Source organism: Tachysurus fulvidraco, chromosome 7, assembly GCF_022655615.1.
Source record: "Tachysurus fulvidraco isolate hzauxx_2018 chromosome 7, HZAU_PFXX_2.0, whole genome shotgun sequence".
Taxonomy (NCBI): Eukaryota; Metazoa; Chordata; class Actinopteri; order Siluriformes; family Bagridae; genus Tachysurus; species Tachysurus fulvidraco.
In genome coordinates this window covers 13097416-13114558 of record NC_062524.1, presented here as the reverse complement: position 1 = coordinate 13114558, position 17143 = coordinate 13097416, and the positions used below count along the sequence as shown (strand labels likewise).

General features: G+C 39.2%; 1 protein-coding gene across 1 annotated transcript; it reads left to right on the top strand.

Annotated features, from left to right (window-relative positions):
• Positions 1 to 3528: 3528 nt before the first annotated feature.
• oxnad1 (oxidoreductase NAD-binding domain containing 1) lies at positions 3529 to 12921 on the top strand. Its single transcript, XM_027157504.2, has 7 exons — positions 3529 to 3962; positions 4372 to 4432; positions 5053 to 5159; positions 9875 to 10016; positions 10194 to 10424; positions 12047 to 12152; positions 12259 to 12921. Exons 1-7 carry the CDS (start codon positions 3874 to 3876, stop codon positions 12414 to 12416), a joined length of 894 nt encoding a protein of 297 aa, XP_027013305.1. The 5' UTR covers positions 3529 to 3873; the 3' UTR covers positions 12417 to 12921.
• Positions 12922 to 17143: the final 4222 nt, after the last annotated feature.

Below are 17143 nucleotides of genomic sequence, written 5' to 3'. Positions count from 1 at the left end.
AGGCGTCATCGGGCATCAAGGCAGGATACACCCTGGACGGAGTGCCAACCCATCACAGGGCACACACACACTCTCATTCACTCACGCAATCACACACTACAGACAATTTTCCAGAGATGTCAATCAACCTACCATGCATGTCTTTGGACCAGTGGTGAGACCAGCCATGCTGTATGGTTTAGAGACAGTGTCACTGAAGTAGAAACAGGAGTCAGAGCTAGAGGTAGCTGAACTGAAGATGTTGAGGTTCTCTTTGGGAGTGACAAGATTGGACAGGATTAGGAACGAGTACATCAGAGGACAGCCCATGTTGGACGTTTTTGAGACAAAGTTAGGGAGGCCAGATTGAGATGGTTTGGACATGTTCAGAGGAGGGAGAGTGAGCATATTGGTAGGAGAATGTTCGACATGGAGCTGCCAGGCAGGAGGCAAAGAGGAAGGCCAAAGAGGAGGTATATGGATGTAATTAATGAGGATTTGAAGCTAGTGGGTGCAAGTCTTGAGGATGCAGAAGAAAGGAAAAGCCGAAAGAAGAAGAATGAAATTTGTGGTAAAAACAGATAAATATTTTTTCCCCAAGTGTTTGATTAAAGAAATTGATGTTTAAAAAAAAATCTGTATGAAAATATAAAGAGTTTCAATTTACCCATATGAAAAATAACTATGTGGTTCATATACAACAAACATATATCTTTCTTCCTTAAATCGGCCAGAGGAACCTTCATTGTTTCATGTAAGTCCAATATATGTCCTTTACAAAATCAGACCGATTATGGACACTTTCATACTAAAAAGCACACATAAAACTTGTAAGGGACTTTTGGGTCATATATAAATATTGTAAGAAATCTTATGAGTTCTAAAGGATAACAGTATGCAATGGTGTATGTTATAAGTGGGGTTCGGTTCAATTCCTGCCTCTGCCCTGTGTGTGTAGTTTGCATGTTCTCCCCGTGCCTCGGGGGTTTCCTCCGGGTACTCCGGTTTCCTCCCCGGTCCAAAGACATGCATGGTAGGTTTATTGGCATCTCTGGAAAATTGTCCGTAGTGTGTGAGTGTGTGAGTGATTGAGAGAGTGTGTGCCCTGCGATGGCTTGGCACTTCGTCCAGGGTGTAACCTGCCTTGATGCCCAATGATGCCTGAGATATGAATGAATGATTGAATGAATGAATGAATGAATGAATGAATGAATGAATGAATGAATATTGAATCACATGCTAGTCAAATTAAAGTTATACCGGATTTATTCACATTTTGTGTAATTTGTTTACATGTTTTTGATACAGATTTCATAGGTTTCGAATAGGAAAATGTGTGTGCCTGCTCTTCAAACTTTATAAGTTTTCACCTAATTCCTCAAATTATGGCACTAATATTACTATATATCTACATATAAGCATTACACATGATTTCAGTTTTATAATATACTGATCATATATGATTTTAGTCAATGATTTAAACAAATTTTCGATGGAAACACTTAACACAATTAAAGTGACACAATCAAATTATACTCCACATAAGTAATTTTGAATTGCAACTTATGAACTGAACTCTTTGCTCAGGAAAAACAGAACAAACATTTAACAACAGAATACCTCAAACACACAGTCATGGCCATCAGTCATCAAAGAGCATTAAGGTTTCAGAATATTTTTTATTTTTATTTTTCCCTCTAATTTCAGTAAGTTTGGCATTGATGGCTTCACCAATGCTGGAGGGTACCATATGAGGCCACTTTTGCAACGTTGCTCCTGTGAGACAAATAAATAAAAGGCAGAAAGCATGTAGAAAAATCAACAGAAACATGTAATAATACCTCATAGTGCAGCAATATGATTTGGATAAAGATACTAACTCTACATAACTACAACAGTGGCGGCCAGTGACTTCTTTTTCAAGGGCGCACAATGCGAAGCTCATCACAGCATGTATGTAGCCCATCATGTGTGTGGCTCTTAATGTTAATTATGTGTTTGGCGCATCATGTAAACTTATCACGCGTGATGTCAAAATACATGCCTACTGCAGACGCTTTGAATCTCCTGAAGTCAACAACCATCTCTTTTGTTTTGTCAATGTTCAGACAGGTTGTTGGCTCTACACCAGGCAGTTAGCTGTTTCACCTCCTCTCTGTATGCTGACTCGTCGTTCTTGCTGACAAGACTCACCACATTCGTGTCATCAGCTAACTTGATGATGTTTGACCTGTGCATTACTACAAAGTCTTGAGTCTGTGTAATGTATGAATATACTAAATAATAGGTGTTAATATTGTATAAAGTTTTATGTTATGTAAGTTTGAGTTATTAATTTTATTTGGGTTAAATATTATATAATGAATCATAATGAATCACACTAAAGGTGCTAAAGACTTTCTACACCTGCACCATTGAGAGCGTCCTGAAGGGTAGCATCACTTCTGGTTTGGGAACAGCACCATGCAGGACAGGTGAGCCCTTCAGAGGGTGGTGCGGTCAGCTGAATGTACCATCCGCACCGAGCTCCCTGACCTGCAGGACATCTACAGCTGGACCAGAGCCAGGAAGATTGTAAAAGATCTCAGCCATCCCAACAATGGACTCTTTTCTTTGTTGCGTTCAGGGAAACACTTCTGCTCCTTGAAAGCAAACACAGAGAGAATGAGGAGAAGCTTCTTCCCGCAGGCCATTTTTTTGCAGTTTAACTCTGGACTTGCACAACACAGTGCCACTATATACACTATTTACACACCATACACATTTATGCACCTGGACACTTTAAGGACAATCTTTAAAAAACCATACACATTTATGCATATGTATATACATATACATATGCATAAATGTGCATATTTAGGCATATGTATATACATTATTTCAGTTTCTCCACTTATATTTTCATATTTTATATATTTTCATACTTTATATAGTTTTTTTAAAATATAGTTTATACTTTTTTATTTATCTATCTCCTTTTGGTTTTGGTTTATTTAAATATATTTTTTATCTTAAATTGCATTCCTTTTTTTATGCTTACATACCAGACAGATGCAAAAAGCATTTCACTGCATGTCGTACCCTGTATGTATGTGTATGTGACAAATAACATTTGATTTGATTTTGATTTGATCACACTGAATCACACTGAATCATAATGAATCACACTGAATCATACTGAATCACACTGAATCATACCGAATCAAACTGAATCGTAATCAATCACACTGAATCATACTGAATCATCATGAATCATACTGCGCATGTGCATTTCAAAAAACGTTTGCATATCGTGGAATAATTTGACCTGTTTTTTCGTTCCGTCATTTCTAATTTCTATATTTATCGTTTGAAATTGTATTTACGTTTGGTACAAATGCTGTTGTTTCCGGTTATAACCACAGTGAGCTCCATAGATATCTATACACTAGATGTCGCCATGGGTTCCTAAAATGCATTCGCTCCAATGTACTGCCATATACAGGGCGACACCTAGTGTATATATCTATGAGTGAGTTCGTGAAACTTTTACTGTAGGCAGGATTTTTTTAATTTATTTATGTAACTACTTCCGGTTCGCGTCTGCGTTTGCTAAGAGTATGCTAGAGGTTGCATTGTTGTGTTTTAACAGCATTATTGAAGGCTATAAATGCGCTGAATGCGGCGTGCATATATGTTTTAGCATTAAATGACTATAATAATAGTATTAATAAGCAAACCGGGAACTATTTAGAAGGCCGTCTGGACTAACCAGCTGCAGATTATTATTATTATTATTATTATTATTATTATTATTATTGTTGTTGTTATGTAGAGATCCCACAGGTCTGTGCTCCATATATTTTAGTTCTACATTAATTAAGCAGTTTAATCTTCATCTCCAGTGCCATAAACATGCAGAGTGTTTTATTTACTCGGTGTTTTGTCACTGGTTTGTCTCGGTCACTACAACAAGGCAAATCCAACCTGTTCTGTTTATCCAGGTGAGTTTCCTCAGGGAAAAAAACAACAAGAAGAATATCTATAATCACTTTGTCGTACATTCATCGTAATATACATGTATTTAAGATACAATACAACATTTATCAGACTGTATATTTATAATCACACCCCCAGTGTCACCCATATGAGGATGAGGTTCCCCTTTGAGTCTGGTTCCTCTCAAGGTTTCTTCCTTTACCATCTAAGGGAGTTTTTCTCCCCACAGTCACCTGAGTCACCACAGACTTGCTCATTGGGGATAAATACAAACACATTTAAATATATCTAATATTAATGTTTATATTAAGCTTTTGTCCTATGTTTATGTCCCGTAAAGCTGTTTTGAGACATTGTCCATTGTTAAAAGCGCTTGAACTGAATATTTTAACCTACTGTCATTTTTTTGCCCAGAAACATTTCATCGCGACAAGCTGACCACCTCGAAAGGACAGCTAGTGTTTACAGACAAAAGGTTAGTGATTACATTCGAGTGTCCGTTCCTGACCCTAGACAGTGTAATAAGTCAGTAGATCAGGGAAGTTTCTGAACCAAGAGTTCCAGACATACAGCACTTTAGCAGCTCAGATCCTAATATGTCTCTGAAGCATGTGAGTCACTCATCTTGTTCACGCTGTCAGCGGTGTGACGGACATTTTATGGAATTAGCAATCTCTGAATGTTAAACACTGTTTTATTTTAAGTTAAAAAAAGAAACACATTTCTCATAATATAGCTTTTAAAGAGTAGTTAAAAAGTGCTGTTTGTTTCAATCGGAGCAGTAAAATAAAGCTGACGTGTTCGGACGATGACTACAGTCCCCTCTGAAAGCTAATTCTTTTGTTTGTGCTATATGAAGACATGAAGCTACCACCACCATGTTTAACTGGTGAGCTTGTAAGTTTTGGATCATGAGCAGATCCTTTCTTCCTCATGCTTTGGCTTTCCGTCACTTTGGCAATGCCTCTGATTGATCTTGTTTTTTCACAGGTTCACAATGGGTTGATTTTCTCTGGTCTTTACGTTGGCTTATCCTTTTTAATAACAAATGCAATATTCTCAGATGTGTGTGTGTATGTGTGTGTGCGCTTGCAGGCCATGTTCTCAGCACGAGTTTGTGCCATTACAGATGAGTCCGACTCAGTGAAGAGGCTGCAGCTGGAGGTGCCACATCCTGAATTTAGTTTCCGTGCTGGTCAGTGGTGAGTATAACAGTAGGGCTGTGGTCAGATCACTGGCTTAGAGAATTCGGTTGTAGTTTGTTGTTTGTGGTCTATGTTCCGCCCAGTGGTAAACCATCTCAGGCAGCCAGACTGATTGACTTTGTTGCCAGGATTCGATCAGTTTGTAAAGACTCAAACAAGAAATAACTATTCTTTATAAGTGTTATGTGAATGTCAAGGACTCTTATGTGTCAAAGAGTATGCATCCAATTCTAAACTCTGACCATAATGTAGTACATATGATTCCTGTGTATAGGACTAAACTTAAAGGCAGGGTATCCGATTTTTGAAAGCCAATGTCGACATTTGAAATCACCAAAACAAACACACCCTAACCCAAATGGGTCCCACCCCTGTATTGATGGCTCCGCCCACACATACATACATAACCCAGACAAATAATGAAAAGAAATGTGTCTATCATAGCTGAAGGGAAGAACAATATGATTGCAGATAAACAAACAAGCAAAAATGACACGCAAGCATAATCATGCAAAGGACGGCATATATTAATTCTGTGAAACAAAGCAAAACCAACGTTACTCACCTATCGAGAAGGAAAAAAGCGCCTCGGCGTCTTAAGTAAAGTTGGCGTCATATTCACAGATTGGAGTTTCCCGAGTCAATAACTCCTGAGCTAAACGCTGTTACTAGCAAAACGCGGTTGTAGCTACCTCTCTACATTACTACGATAGAGAGGTGTTATTTGTGTAGTAACAGCGTTTAGCTCAGGAGTTATTGTCTCGGGAAACTCCAATCTGTGAATATGCCAACTTCCTGCTCCTTCAGTTCTCTCCAGCGCTGGAAAGCTGATCCTATTTTAACACGGGTCCTACATCTTGCCTTGTCGTAAGCCTTTCTTTACTTTCTTTCTTTGTTTTTATCGTCCATGTCAAGGTTAAAACCTTCATGTTTGGCTACATGTTTGTTTTGATTTTTGTTTATTATTCAGCCCGACTCAGTTCTCTGAAGCGTTTCTCAAAAATCTGAGACCCTGCCTTTAAAAAAAGCAAACCAGAGAAGAAATTGATTAGACTGTGGTGTCGGAACTCAGAGGTCTCCAAGCCGACACATCACAGGGTGATCTCTTCTCTTAGGCCTTTAGTTAGATTTCACTGTTAACTCTATAATTACTACAAAAATACTGAGAAAACTCCTCAGACCTGGATGAGAATGAGCAAACTTCTTTATTGTGGTCAATCAGCCAACAAATTATAATTTGCCAAATTCAAAGTATCAAATTGCCAAATTAAAAGTAACAAATTGCCAAATTCAAAGTAACAAATGAAAACCCCCAAAAAGAGCATGTCATGCAAAATCAATCAAGAAAAACAAGAACTCTCGTGACGTCCTTGCGAATATAAAAACACCCACCTTGACCCGCGGACACGGGCATGCGCACGCGCCCCTACGCACACACACCTTCGCCCCCGAAGAACCAAAAAAAAACCCTCAGATATCTTCTCAATATATACCCTGGCGCTCCTAGGAGCCCAGGTGCCATATCACCCTATTTACCGGAATCATCTCCTATGTTTTCTAAATACACTGACCCAATTTCCCCTTATTTCCCATTACCTTTCACCCATATGCCCATTTATGGATTTTCCTCCACTTATTTTTCATGACCACAGACTAAACACCTGGGCCTTCGTCAGTCTGCACAACAAGTTTATGAGCACCACATGCCCATTTATGGATTTTCCTCCCCTTATTTTTCAGGGCCTAGGTCTGTGGACCACTGTTTTTTTTTCATTCTACATAACATGTTATTGCTATGAACCAAGGTCTGAGAACCACGGTGTTCTTCATTTTCCATAACAATTTATGAGCTAAGGTCTGGGAACAATGGTCTTTTCCCTTCTACATAACAAGTTGTTATTACAAATGTGCTCAGACTGACTAGGCCTGACAGCCCCGAATCTGGTTGCAATAAACATCTTTGGCCTACAACATCACCTACATATGTCTTATGACAGCAATTGTAATATTTTGCAAGGCCTAATACTTTACTTTGGTTATAGTATTGTAAGGAATAATATTTTAATTATTTCTACTAAGATTTTTTTCCAACAGTGGTCAAATGACAGTATACAACAACTGAAAGCCTGTTTTGACTGGACAAATTGGGACATTTTTCAGGAAGGTCCACTTGATGAAAGAACTACAGTGTTAAACGACTATATCAATTTCTGTGTAGAGTTGGTCATACCTACAAAGGAGATTTAAGTTTATCCAAATAACAAGCCATATGTGACCAAAGATATTAAAGAAGTTATAAATCTGAGAAAAGTAGCATTTAGGAATAAAGATATTAGGGCAGTTAAACAAACAGGAAGAGAGTTAAGATTCAGATTAAAGGAAACAAAATAAGTTCTCAAGAGGCGTCTAGAGGAAGCCTTTAAATCCAGTAATACTAAAAAGGTTTGGGGCATCATGAAAACAATGACTGGATTGGCACCTCCTAATAAACCGATTGGAATTTATAATGAATCTTGCTTTGGGAATGAATTAAACACCTTTTTTTTTTACAAGATTTGAATCAACAGATAAACATAAATACAATGAAATAACAGATCCTGTGGTTCCATCATCATTGAATAGAATTGTTATAGAGGTTGAGGATGTTAGGAAAATGTTTCAGTCTATAAACACGAAAAAATCTGTTGGTCCAGATGGATGTAGTGCGGGTCTTTTAAAGAATTTTGCATATGAACTGGCTCCGGTGTGGCAATCAGTATATTAAGTTTCAGTTGACACACATACTGTGCCTGTGTTATAGAAGACCTCATATAAAACCATTACCTATAATTCCATGTCCAATACAAAGATTTTAGACCAATAGGCCTCACTTCAGTGATTGTGAAATATCTTGAAAGATTGATACTTCCGCACTTTGTTCAGATGGTAAAAGATAAACTTGATCCTTGGCAGTTTGCCTATAAGAAAGGTTGCAGTACTGAAGATGCAGTCGCTGCTTTGGTGCATATCGTCTCTAAACATTTAGATCAATCCAATACACCTATAAGAACCCTGTTTTTAGATTTCTCCCCTGCGTTCAATACCATAAAGGTTTACATATTGGTGTCAAAACTTGTACAGTTGGTTGCAAATCCATATTGATTCATTGGTATATCTCATTCCTTACTAATAGAGTTCAGAGAGTTATAGTGAATAAAACGTTGTCATCTGCTATCACAACAAATGTCGGAGTACCCCAAGGTTGCGTCAGCTCCGCCATACTTTTCACCTTGTATACAGATGACTGTCGAACCGACAAGTTAAATCAGTATATTTTAAAGTATTCTGATGACACTGTGTTAATATCTGTGTTGAATGATCGGGACAGTACTGGGTTTCATCAACAGGGTGTGACTAATTTGCTTGAATGGTGAGAGAATAATGATCTTGTCATTAACATAAGTAAAACAGAAGATATTATATTTGGGTCTCCATGTGATACTTATTTAATGCCTGTTTTTATCCATAATAGCAAAATCAACGATTGATGACATGTTAACATTGAAAGATCACATTGATCTCTCTGCAAAAGAACAAAGCAGATAATCTATTTTCTTCCTCGTTTTAGGTCTTTCTTCTTTTGTTCTTTACGTCTGTAATACTGAGTGTACTGCAATATTGCAACTCTGTTTGGTATAAAAGCCTGTCTGTTAAGCTAAAAACACATCAACTAAAAATCTGCTCAAGTATTGTTGGCATGCCTCTAGAGAAGCTTTATGACTCAATTTTATTATAATAATTTGTTAAGACTGGCTAATAATATAATTTCTGATCCCAATTATGTTCTGCATAATGAGTTTGAACTATTATCATCAATTCGGAGGTACAGAATTCAAAAAGATTCAAAAAATTGAAATTGAAATACTCCTTTGTGCATCAGGCGATCCTTGAGCTAAATAAGACACTTAATCGTAAACCAAGAGTATTGTAAATGTGCTGTGTTGTGTAGTGGGATGTAGTAAGAGTGAGTTTGTGGATTAAGTGATGATGTGTAGTGGGATGTAGTAAGAGTGAGTTTGTGGATTAACTGATGTTGGGTAGTGGGATGTAGTAAGAGTGAGTTTGTGGATTAAGTGATGTTGGGTAGTGGGATGTAGTAAGAGTGAGTTTGTGGATTAAGTGATATTGTGTAGTGGGATGTAGTAAGAGTGAGTTTGTGGATTAAGTGATGTTGTGTACAGTAAGTGAGTAAGTGATACGTAAGTGATAAGTGATACAGTAACAGAGGATTGCTGCAAACATAGAAAATATACTGTGATGCAAGAAAAATTTCAGAAAAATTTGCAAGAAAAATTTCAGACATGTTCTGACAATAAAGTATCATATCATATATTAAGATCTAAAGGTGTGCAAACTTTTAAACAGGGATTATTTCCTCATTGTCTTTTATGTTTAGTTTGATTTTTCCATTTTTTTTATGCCTTACATATTAACTTGAGTTCTATAAGAAATAAAATAAATTACTTTTTCCGTCTCACTCATGTTTTCTTTACCAAATGGATACAAAATGGAATCTTGCAAATTCTCCCAAAGAATTCAAAACTGAGCACCACTGTATCCAGAAGCAGGAGAAAAGCCTACAGAGAACATAATCCTTCTGAATGCATGCAACTCAATAAGATGGTTGAAGTTTATCATTGTGTGTTTGTCAGTTGACTGCGTCTTGTTTTCAGGGTGGACTTTTTTATCCCAGGTATAGAGACTGTGGGCGGCTTCTCAGTGTGCTCCAGCCCCGGCCTTCTGCAGAGAGAAGGGGTTATTGAGCTGGCAGTGAAATACACACAGCACCCACCTGCACACTGGATACACACCAAGGTGAGTGTGTGACCGGAAAAAACGTTTAAATGCTTTAGCTTGTCTGTAGGATTATGTAGGAGAAACGGAGACACCGAGATCTATGTGACTCGGTGTGGGTTTTATCTGGACTGTGCAACTGTGCTATAAACTTTTTAGAAACATTTTCTGAGCTGCCTTTTTCTCTCTATACCTCAGTGTGTGTTAGGCTCGCACGTGGAAGTGCGAGTCGGGGGGGATTTTTATTTCGACCCCATGCCGTCCGATCATACAGTGGATCTGCTTTTGCTGGCTGGCGGAGTGGGTATCAACCCCCTTTACTCCATCCTAATGCACTCTGCAGATCTGCTCCAACTGCCACATGCATACAAACCCGGACACACGCACCTCTGTTACACCGCCAAGAACACCAAGGAGCTGCTGTTCAAAGTGAGTGTGTATGAGAAGAATCTACAGCCTTTTAATGTCGTATCACAAAAACAGGTTTTTGTCACTGAACACTGAATGTACAGCGGATATAAAAAGTGTACACACACCATGCACAATTAAGCAATTCTGATAAACCTGAAGAAAAGATTTCTATTTCTGTAGGATTTTCTTGATACGTACTTGACATGTTCCTTATAGACACAGAATGAATCACGGATATCTCCGAATACTACGGTGGCTCAATTATGCCAAAAATCATAATCACGATTATTTAACACACTTTCTCTTTGATTTTGGAAACAACACAATTTATCTAACTTTTCTTTGTAACAGTGCATTACCTTGAAATGTTAATCTACAACATAATGATGGACGCTAACATGGTAAATGCTGGTACAGAAAACCCCAGTCTGTTTGTCAGGAAACGGGACGTCTTTACTGATAAAAATCCAGACCCAAACGCAGGGATAACCCAAAAGGGGATTTATAAAGAAAACGCTATGGAAAACAAAACACAAGCACAAGACAACAGGTGTATATATAAAAGGAGGACAATCAAAGAGACATGTGTGTAGAGAGTAATGTGTGTGCAGAGGCAGGAACAGATTAAGGATAGGGCGGCGCACACACGTGTGATACACAACACAAAAACAAAAGCGCGTCCCCCCTGTGTTCAGACAGGGATAGTCCAAGCCGTCCATGACACCTTCACCACAAGATGTCCGCCTGTGCTGAAGACCGCTTCTGACAAGAAACTTGTGTTTGGGATGCACAGATACTCTCCTGCCAGGTTGTGGAGCCATCAGCTGTCTGTCTGGCTTCAATGGACACTTGCTTGTCTTCGGTGGGATATTTTTGTTTGAACCTTTGGTCCAGGTCCAGTCGAGACACTCTTTTGTTGCAGTCACTGTATTTATTGTTGAGAGAGTCCACAATCATCTTGTTCATGCTTTTGGTGAGGTCTGTGTGATCCTCCAGCACTGCCAGTATTGAGTTGTTGCAGAGGTGGAGGGTTTTTAAAAAGATACACTTGTGTAGATCTCCTCAAAAAGTTCATCTTTAAAATCAACCAGGGGGCTGAGCAACTTATTGATGGCCTTTTCTGCCACACAGGGGTTAGTTGCCTGACCTTTCTCTTGGTTGAAAGGACCTGTTGCCCCATGCTGCCCCAGGACCCTGTTGATCATGGCCTGTCTAAATCCCCATCTGCATGGACATTGTGTCTTTAGAGTGTTCAAGCAGATTCAACTGTTTCTGTGCCTCTGTAAGTTCCCTTGTTGCCAAAGATACTGATTATCTAGTAGCTGTTTCACTTCTTCTGATCTGAAGGTTGTGAGTTTAACTCTCATCAATCTGCCCCTGCACAGGGGAGGAGCAAGGGTTTAGCCCTCAACTGTTTAACCGTATGAAGTAAATGGAAGTCGCTCTGGAAAAAGGGCATCTGCAGAATGCCATAAATGTAAATATTCTTGCAGAACTTCATGGTGCAGTCAGTTGTGCTGTCCTCCATTGCATTCTTCTTCCAGCACAACATTCACATTTTAAGTGGATTAAAATTGACTTAATATAACCTGATCCACCAGTTATTAATAATTTGGTGTATATAATCATGTTTCTTTCAGAACAGCATCATTGGTGTTTGTCAAGAGTTTCCAGATAAATTCTCATGTGACTTCAGAGTAACACAGCAAGATTTTGAAATCGAGTCTGACCAACCTTACACAACCAGTGAGTCCCTGATTTAGCTTCCTTTAAGTTTTAAGTTGATTTGAATGAAAGACTTACAACACAAGCCCATAAGTTGGAGGTTTTGACTGTATGTCTTCACTTTCAGGTGGAAAAATCTCCCAGGAGGAGTTGGTGTGTCATGTTAACCCTGAGCGCACATTATGTTATCTGTGTGGGCCACCAACTATGACAGAGAGCTTGAGTTTAGTCCTGCAAAGTCTCGGTCTGTCCACGAATCAAATCCTTTATGAGAAGTGGTGGTAGATCTCCAGCCCATCAAGTGTCTCTGTGCCATAAAGAAGACCTCAGGATATCGGTTTTATTTTTAAAACGCAGAGTTTTATAATCTTTACTTGTGCAAAGCAGTTTACTCCTCTACAAACATCATATTATGCAAATTACACATTATGCTAAGCTGTTACTCAGCCATGCATTTACTGTTCTATCAAATATGGTCGTGTAAAAAAAAAAGAAGTTTTTATTTCTTATTAAAATGATGATTTCATAATAGTTAAATCTATTATGAAATCATCCTTTTAATAAGAAATAAAAACTTTTTTTTACACGACCATATTTGATAGAAATAAATGTTGCCATCTTTTTGTCCTGATCTAAAGAATGCCTGCACATATAACATGTTCCATTATTTATTATTAAGTTTATGGTGTAGCATCAATGAAGACTTTCATACAAACTGCTAACTATAATGCGAATCCTGCTGATAACTGAATGCACTCATATGTAAATAAAACATTTTAATGCATCAAAACATCAAATCTGTGCGTTCTTCTTTTATATTTTTTTGCCCAAATTGCTTACAGATCATTTCATAGTTTCAGTCGGCATCATGGACACTAATACATAGTGGATAAGTATCTCCACATGCACAACATGCTGGAATGGACCAGAAACACTAACGTACTGTACAATAAAGGTCAGAATATACTATACTGTACTTCCTCAGGTAACCTGTCTTTAATGCCACATGCTGCAGATGTTCTAGCATCAAACAGTATAATTCCTCCCCCTTCAGTATGGATCTGTGCTGACACAATATTTACAGTATGTACGTCAGTATCATACCATGTGCAATATCCCTTTATATTCTTATTTAATTTATAGAATTTTTTTTTCTTTGGAAAAATGATTTCTTTCGGGATTAATAAAACCTTACCTTATCTCATCTGATCTTGTCTAAGTTATTAGGCTTTTGGTCAGAAGGTTGTGAGTTTGAATCCCAGGTCTGCCAATCTGCCTCCACTGGGCTCCTGAGCAAAACCCTTAACCCTCAGTTGTATATGATGAGATGTAAGTACCTTTATAGTGGTGGTCTCGCTTCTTGGGGCTTTTTACACCTGGTCACTTCATGCGTTTTCTGTGAGCGGATAGCTATCCAATTGTAAAAAGACCAGGGGCCCGTTGCACAAAAGTAGAATTAAGACATCCAGAATAGATGACTGAGCTGAGCTCAATGAATCCAAAACAAGTGTGTCCAGGCTTAATTGGTTGCACAATCTCCAAGCCAGGATGAGCAGACACAGATTCATCAAGCCAGGTGAAACCAATCCTGGATATGTGAGCGCTCATGGCTCACTCAAACAGACCCACCATCGATTCACTGATTCACCATGGCAACTAGAGCGGCGCACTTTTCCCTGTCGGAGATACAAATCCTCATGGAGGCATACGAGGAGGTAAAAGACATAATTAAGAAGAAAGGCAACACCACCACAGTGATAAAGCAAAGAGAAAAAGTGTAGCAAAGTATTGCAGACCGCATGAATGCATAGGTAGGGCACAATTACACACTCACCACTCCACTGAAACATCACAATTACAATCCAAATAGTTTACTCACATCTCCAAAAATGCAGTTGTACTCTGATTATGAAACAGTTGAATTTTTAATTGAAATGGACTGCAGATATGAGTGAAATTATGTACAGAAACTCTATCACATTGTATAAGGCTTTGACAAATTATTATCAAAACCTTACATTATTACTATGCTCACTAGTACGGTTTAATCTTAGCCGTTGTACTCTGCTTCTTAAGTTGTCCACCGATTTTTCTGTGCTCTTCTGCTTTTATTAATGTAAAACTGCTTTGAAACAATGAAACAATTGTGAAAAGCACTATATAAATAAAATAGAATTGAATAAATAATAATAATAATCACTTTAATTTATAAAGCGCCTTTCAAAGGACACAATGTCACTTGCTCACTGAATGTGTGATAAAGAAAGTGTCTCTTTTTGGGCATGGTGTGGTGTGTGTGTGCGTGCGTGCGTGTGTGTGTGGGCGTGCGTGTGTGTGTGTGTGTGTGTGCGTGAGTGAGTGAGTGAGTGAGAGTGAGAGAGAGATGGAGAGGGAGCGTGAGAGTGAGAGAGAGGGAGAGAGAGAGATGACCGGGCCAAAACGGTCCACTTTTTACATCGTGGCTGTGTCAAGAATATCAGTGTGTTTATGAGGTAGTAATGAGATTTTGTGTTGACAGGTGAATTCTCTGGTGTGTTGCTGGGAGTCGGGGGGGTATGGCTGCTAGCCTTTTCTCGTGACACCTTTCACAGACCCCAAGGAAGCACAGCAGGCCTACAACCATGCCCATGCCAGGACCAGGAGTTGAAATGACCTTAGGCCTCCTGAAGGCACTCTTTCACTGCCTTCACAAAGTAAGGGTCAGCCCTATGAGGGCATGTGACACTACTGTGGCTTGTGCTGCCCTCCACAATGTGGCCTGCCTGAGGAAGGAGAGGGCACTCTGGGGGCCCATTTTTTTAAAATTGATTTAGCAGGGGCAGGGAACTGAGTGTGCAACTGTTATAACCGAATGTTTCTGATTTACGCAGCAATTTGGATAAAGCACAGGCATTGAATCAGCAGACTGTCTCTGGTCTCTGGTCTGGACATTGGTGCCATGACTCAGATTCTTCAGCAGGATCAACATGAGATTGACTGTTGGGTGTCGCTGAGTGCTGCCATTACTGTTCACACTGGTTTGAGTTATTCTTTCCCTGTATAATCTGCTGGAAGAGAGGTACTGATTATTATACACAAAAAGAAAAAAAGGAACCGAGTCCCATCTAGTGGAAATTTATGTGGACTCACTCTGTTACTTGAAAACATTTTTATGTGATTAACTGCCGAAAATTGTGGGGGGAAAAATTAAACAATGTAATTTATTTATGTTGTGGATGATGTACAGGATGAGGTAGACTTTGGTAGGGGGAGAGGGCAGTTCTTGAGAGATAAAATTTGTACACCCAGCCCCACTCGTGTTGTTGACTCTCTTGCATTTTGCTCTACCCGGGTAAAAGATGAAAATCAAATCCCCATGTTGAACATAGCTTCACCTGACATAAGTCATCCCATTACACAGTTAGCTTATGAAATAGGTCAGTCCATTTCAGCGCAATTAAAGAAGGGGGGTAATGAGGATGAAGGGGTGAACAGCGGTGAAAGCAGTGTAGGTGTAGGAGAACCACATTCAGCTGACTCACATTCGTTGCCTATGACTGGTGCAAAAAAGGTAGTACAGTCTGATGTGAAAGAGCTGCCAAGCTTTCGTGGAGATGGGACTGATAGCCTCTCTATCCATGAGTGGGAAGAGAAAATCAATGTTTATCTAAGGAAAAGAAGTACACCTATAGGAGAGCAGCCTCAGGAAATTATGTCAAGACTTGAAGGGAAAGCAAGAGACATCATCAGAGCTACATTTCGCAGCAACACATCAATAAAACTTATTGAAATCCTGAGAGTAATAAATAATAGATATCTTAAAACAACATTTCAGTGAATTGAGATATTCAGCAATGCCACTAGCACACTTCTACAACACCTTTCCCACTAGGGGAGAGAATGCAATGGATTACTATATCCGCTTGAACAAAGCTGTAGATGTAGCAGAAGACTGACAGAAAAGACAGGGCCGTAACCTTGAAGATCCTAGTAGAGAGGTGACTATGGTGTTTGCTAAACATTGTCCAGATCCAGCCCTTTCTGCAGTATTGAAATTAAAAACAGCTGACAAATGGAAAGCTGGTGAAATCCAGGAACGTCTCGATCATCAGCTGCAATTAAAGAGTCAGCAGCAATGGGACAAACAAATGTTCAGGTGCTAAGAAATATGCTGCCGCGTACCTACAGGCAGCAGCAGTGGATGAATCTATCCAGGAGAACACTCCAGTAGGACTGCAAAATCAAACCGAGTGTAATACGAGCTTGCAGAGTCTTGTGGCTCAGCTTGATTGTGTGTTAAAAAACAACCACCAAGCAGCAGTTCAGGCTCCATTCATGTCGAATGGTTTTCAATGATTCCAAAAGCCGTGTAGGGTTTGTAAAGCACCTGATCATTCCACCACAATTGCAGGCATGATAGACTGTGTTTGTCCTGCTTCAAAGCAGGACATTGGAAGAGTGTCGCGAGTCAGGATCTGGTACCCGCAGTTCTGGCATGTGGTCAAATCACCACCGTTAAACTAACGGGCCTGCGCATGGAGGGGGGGATGTGCAGGCAGACAAAGTCGAACCCTCAACCAAGAAAATGATGTTAATTGTGAGCAATGGTACGAGAACAAATCAAAAACCAAGTGCGAAGGCGTTCCGGTTGTTTGGCAGAATTCACAAAGAATTGGGCTGTTCGGTGAATTATTCTATGCTCCAGTAGCTGTAAACAAAACATTCCAAATCAAGGGAATGGTAGACTCTGGCTCCATGGCTTGCGCAGTAAATGAGGAAACAGCATCTAGGATGCTTGAAGAAAATGTCATCACTAAAGATAAAGTCTTAATTGGTTGTGGAGGTCATCAAACTCACCCTAAATGTGTGTACAATGTAAAGATAGAAATGTATAGGATACAGTGTACTGTTCCTATTCTTGACGTCTCGGGACAGAAAGACGAGCTCATACTTGGATCCAACGACATAAAATATCTCATGCATGAACTAAAAAACATGATATTCTTAGATATGATGGCAGGTTTAGCAAGGTG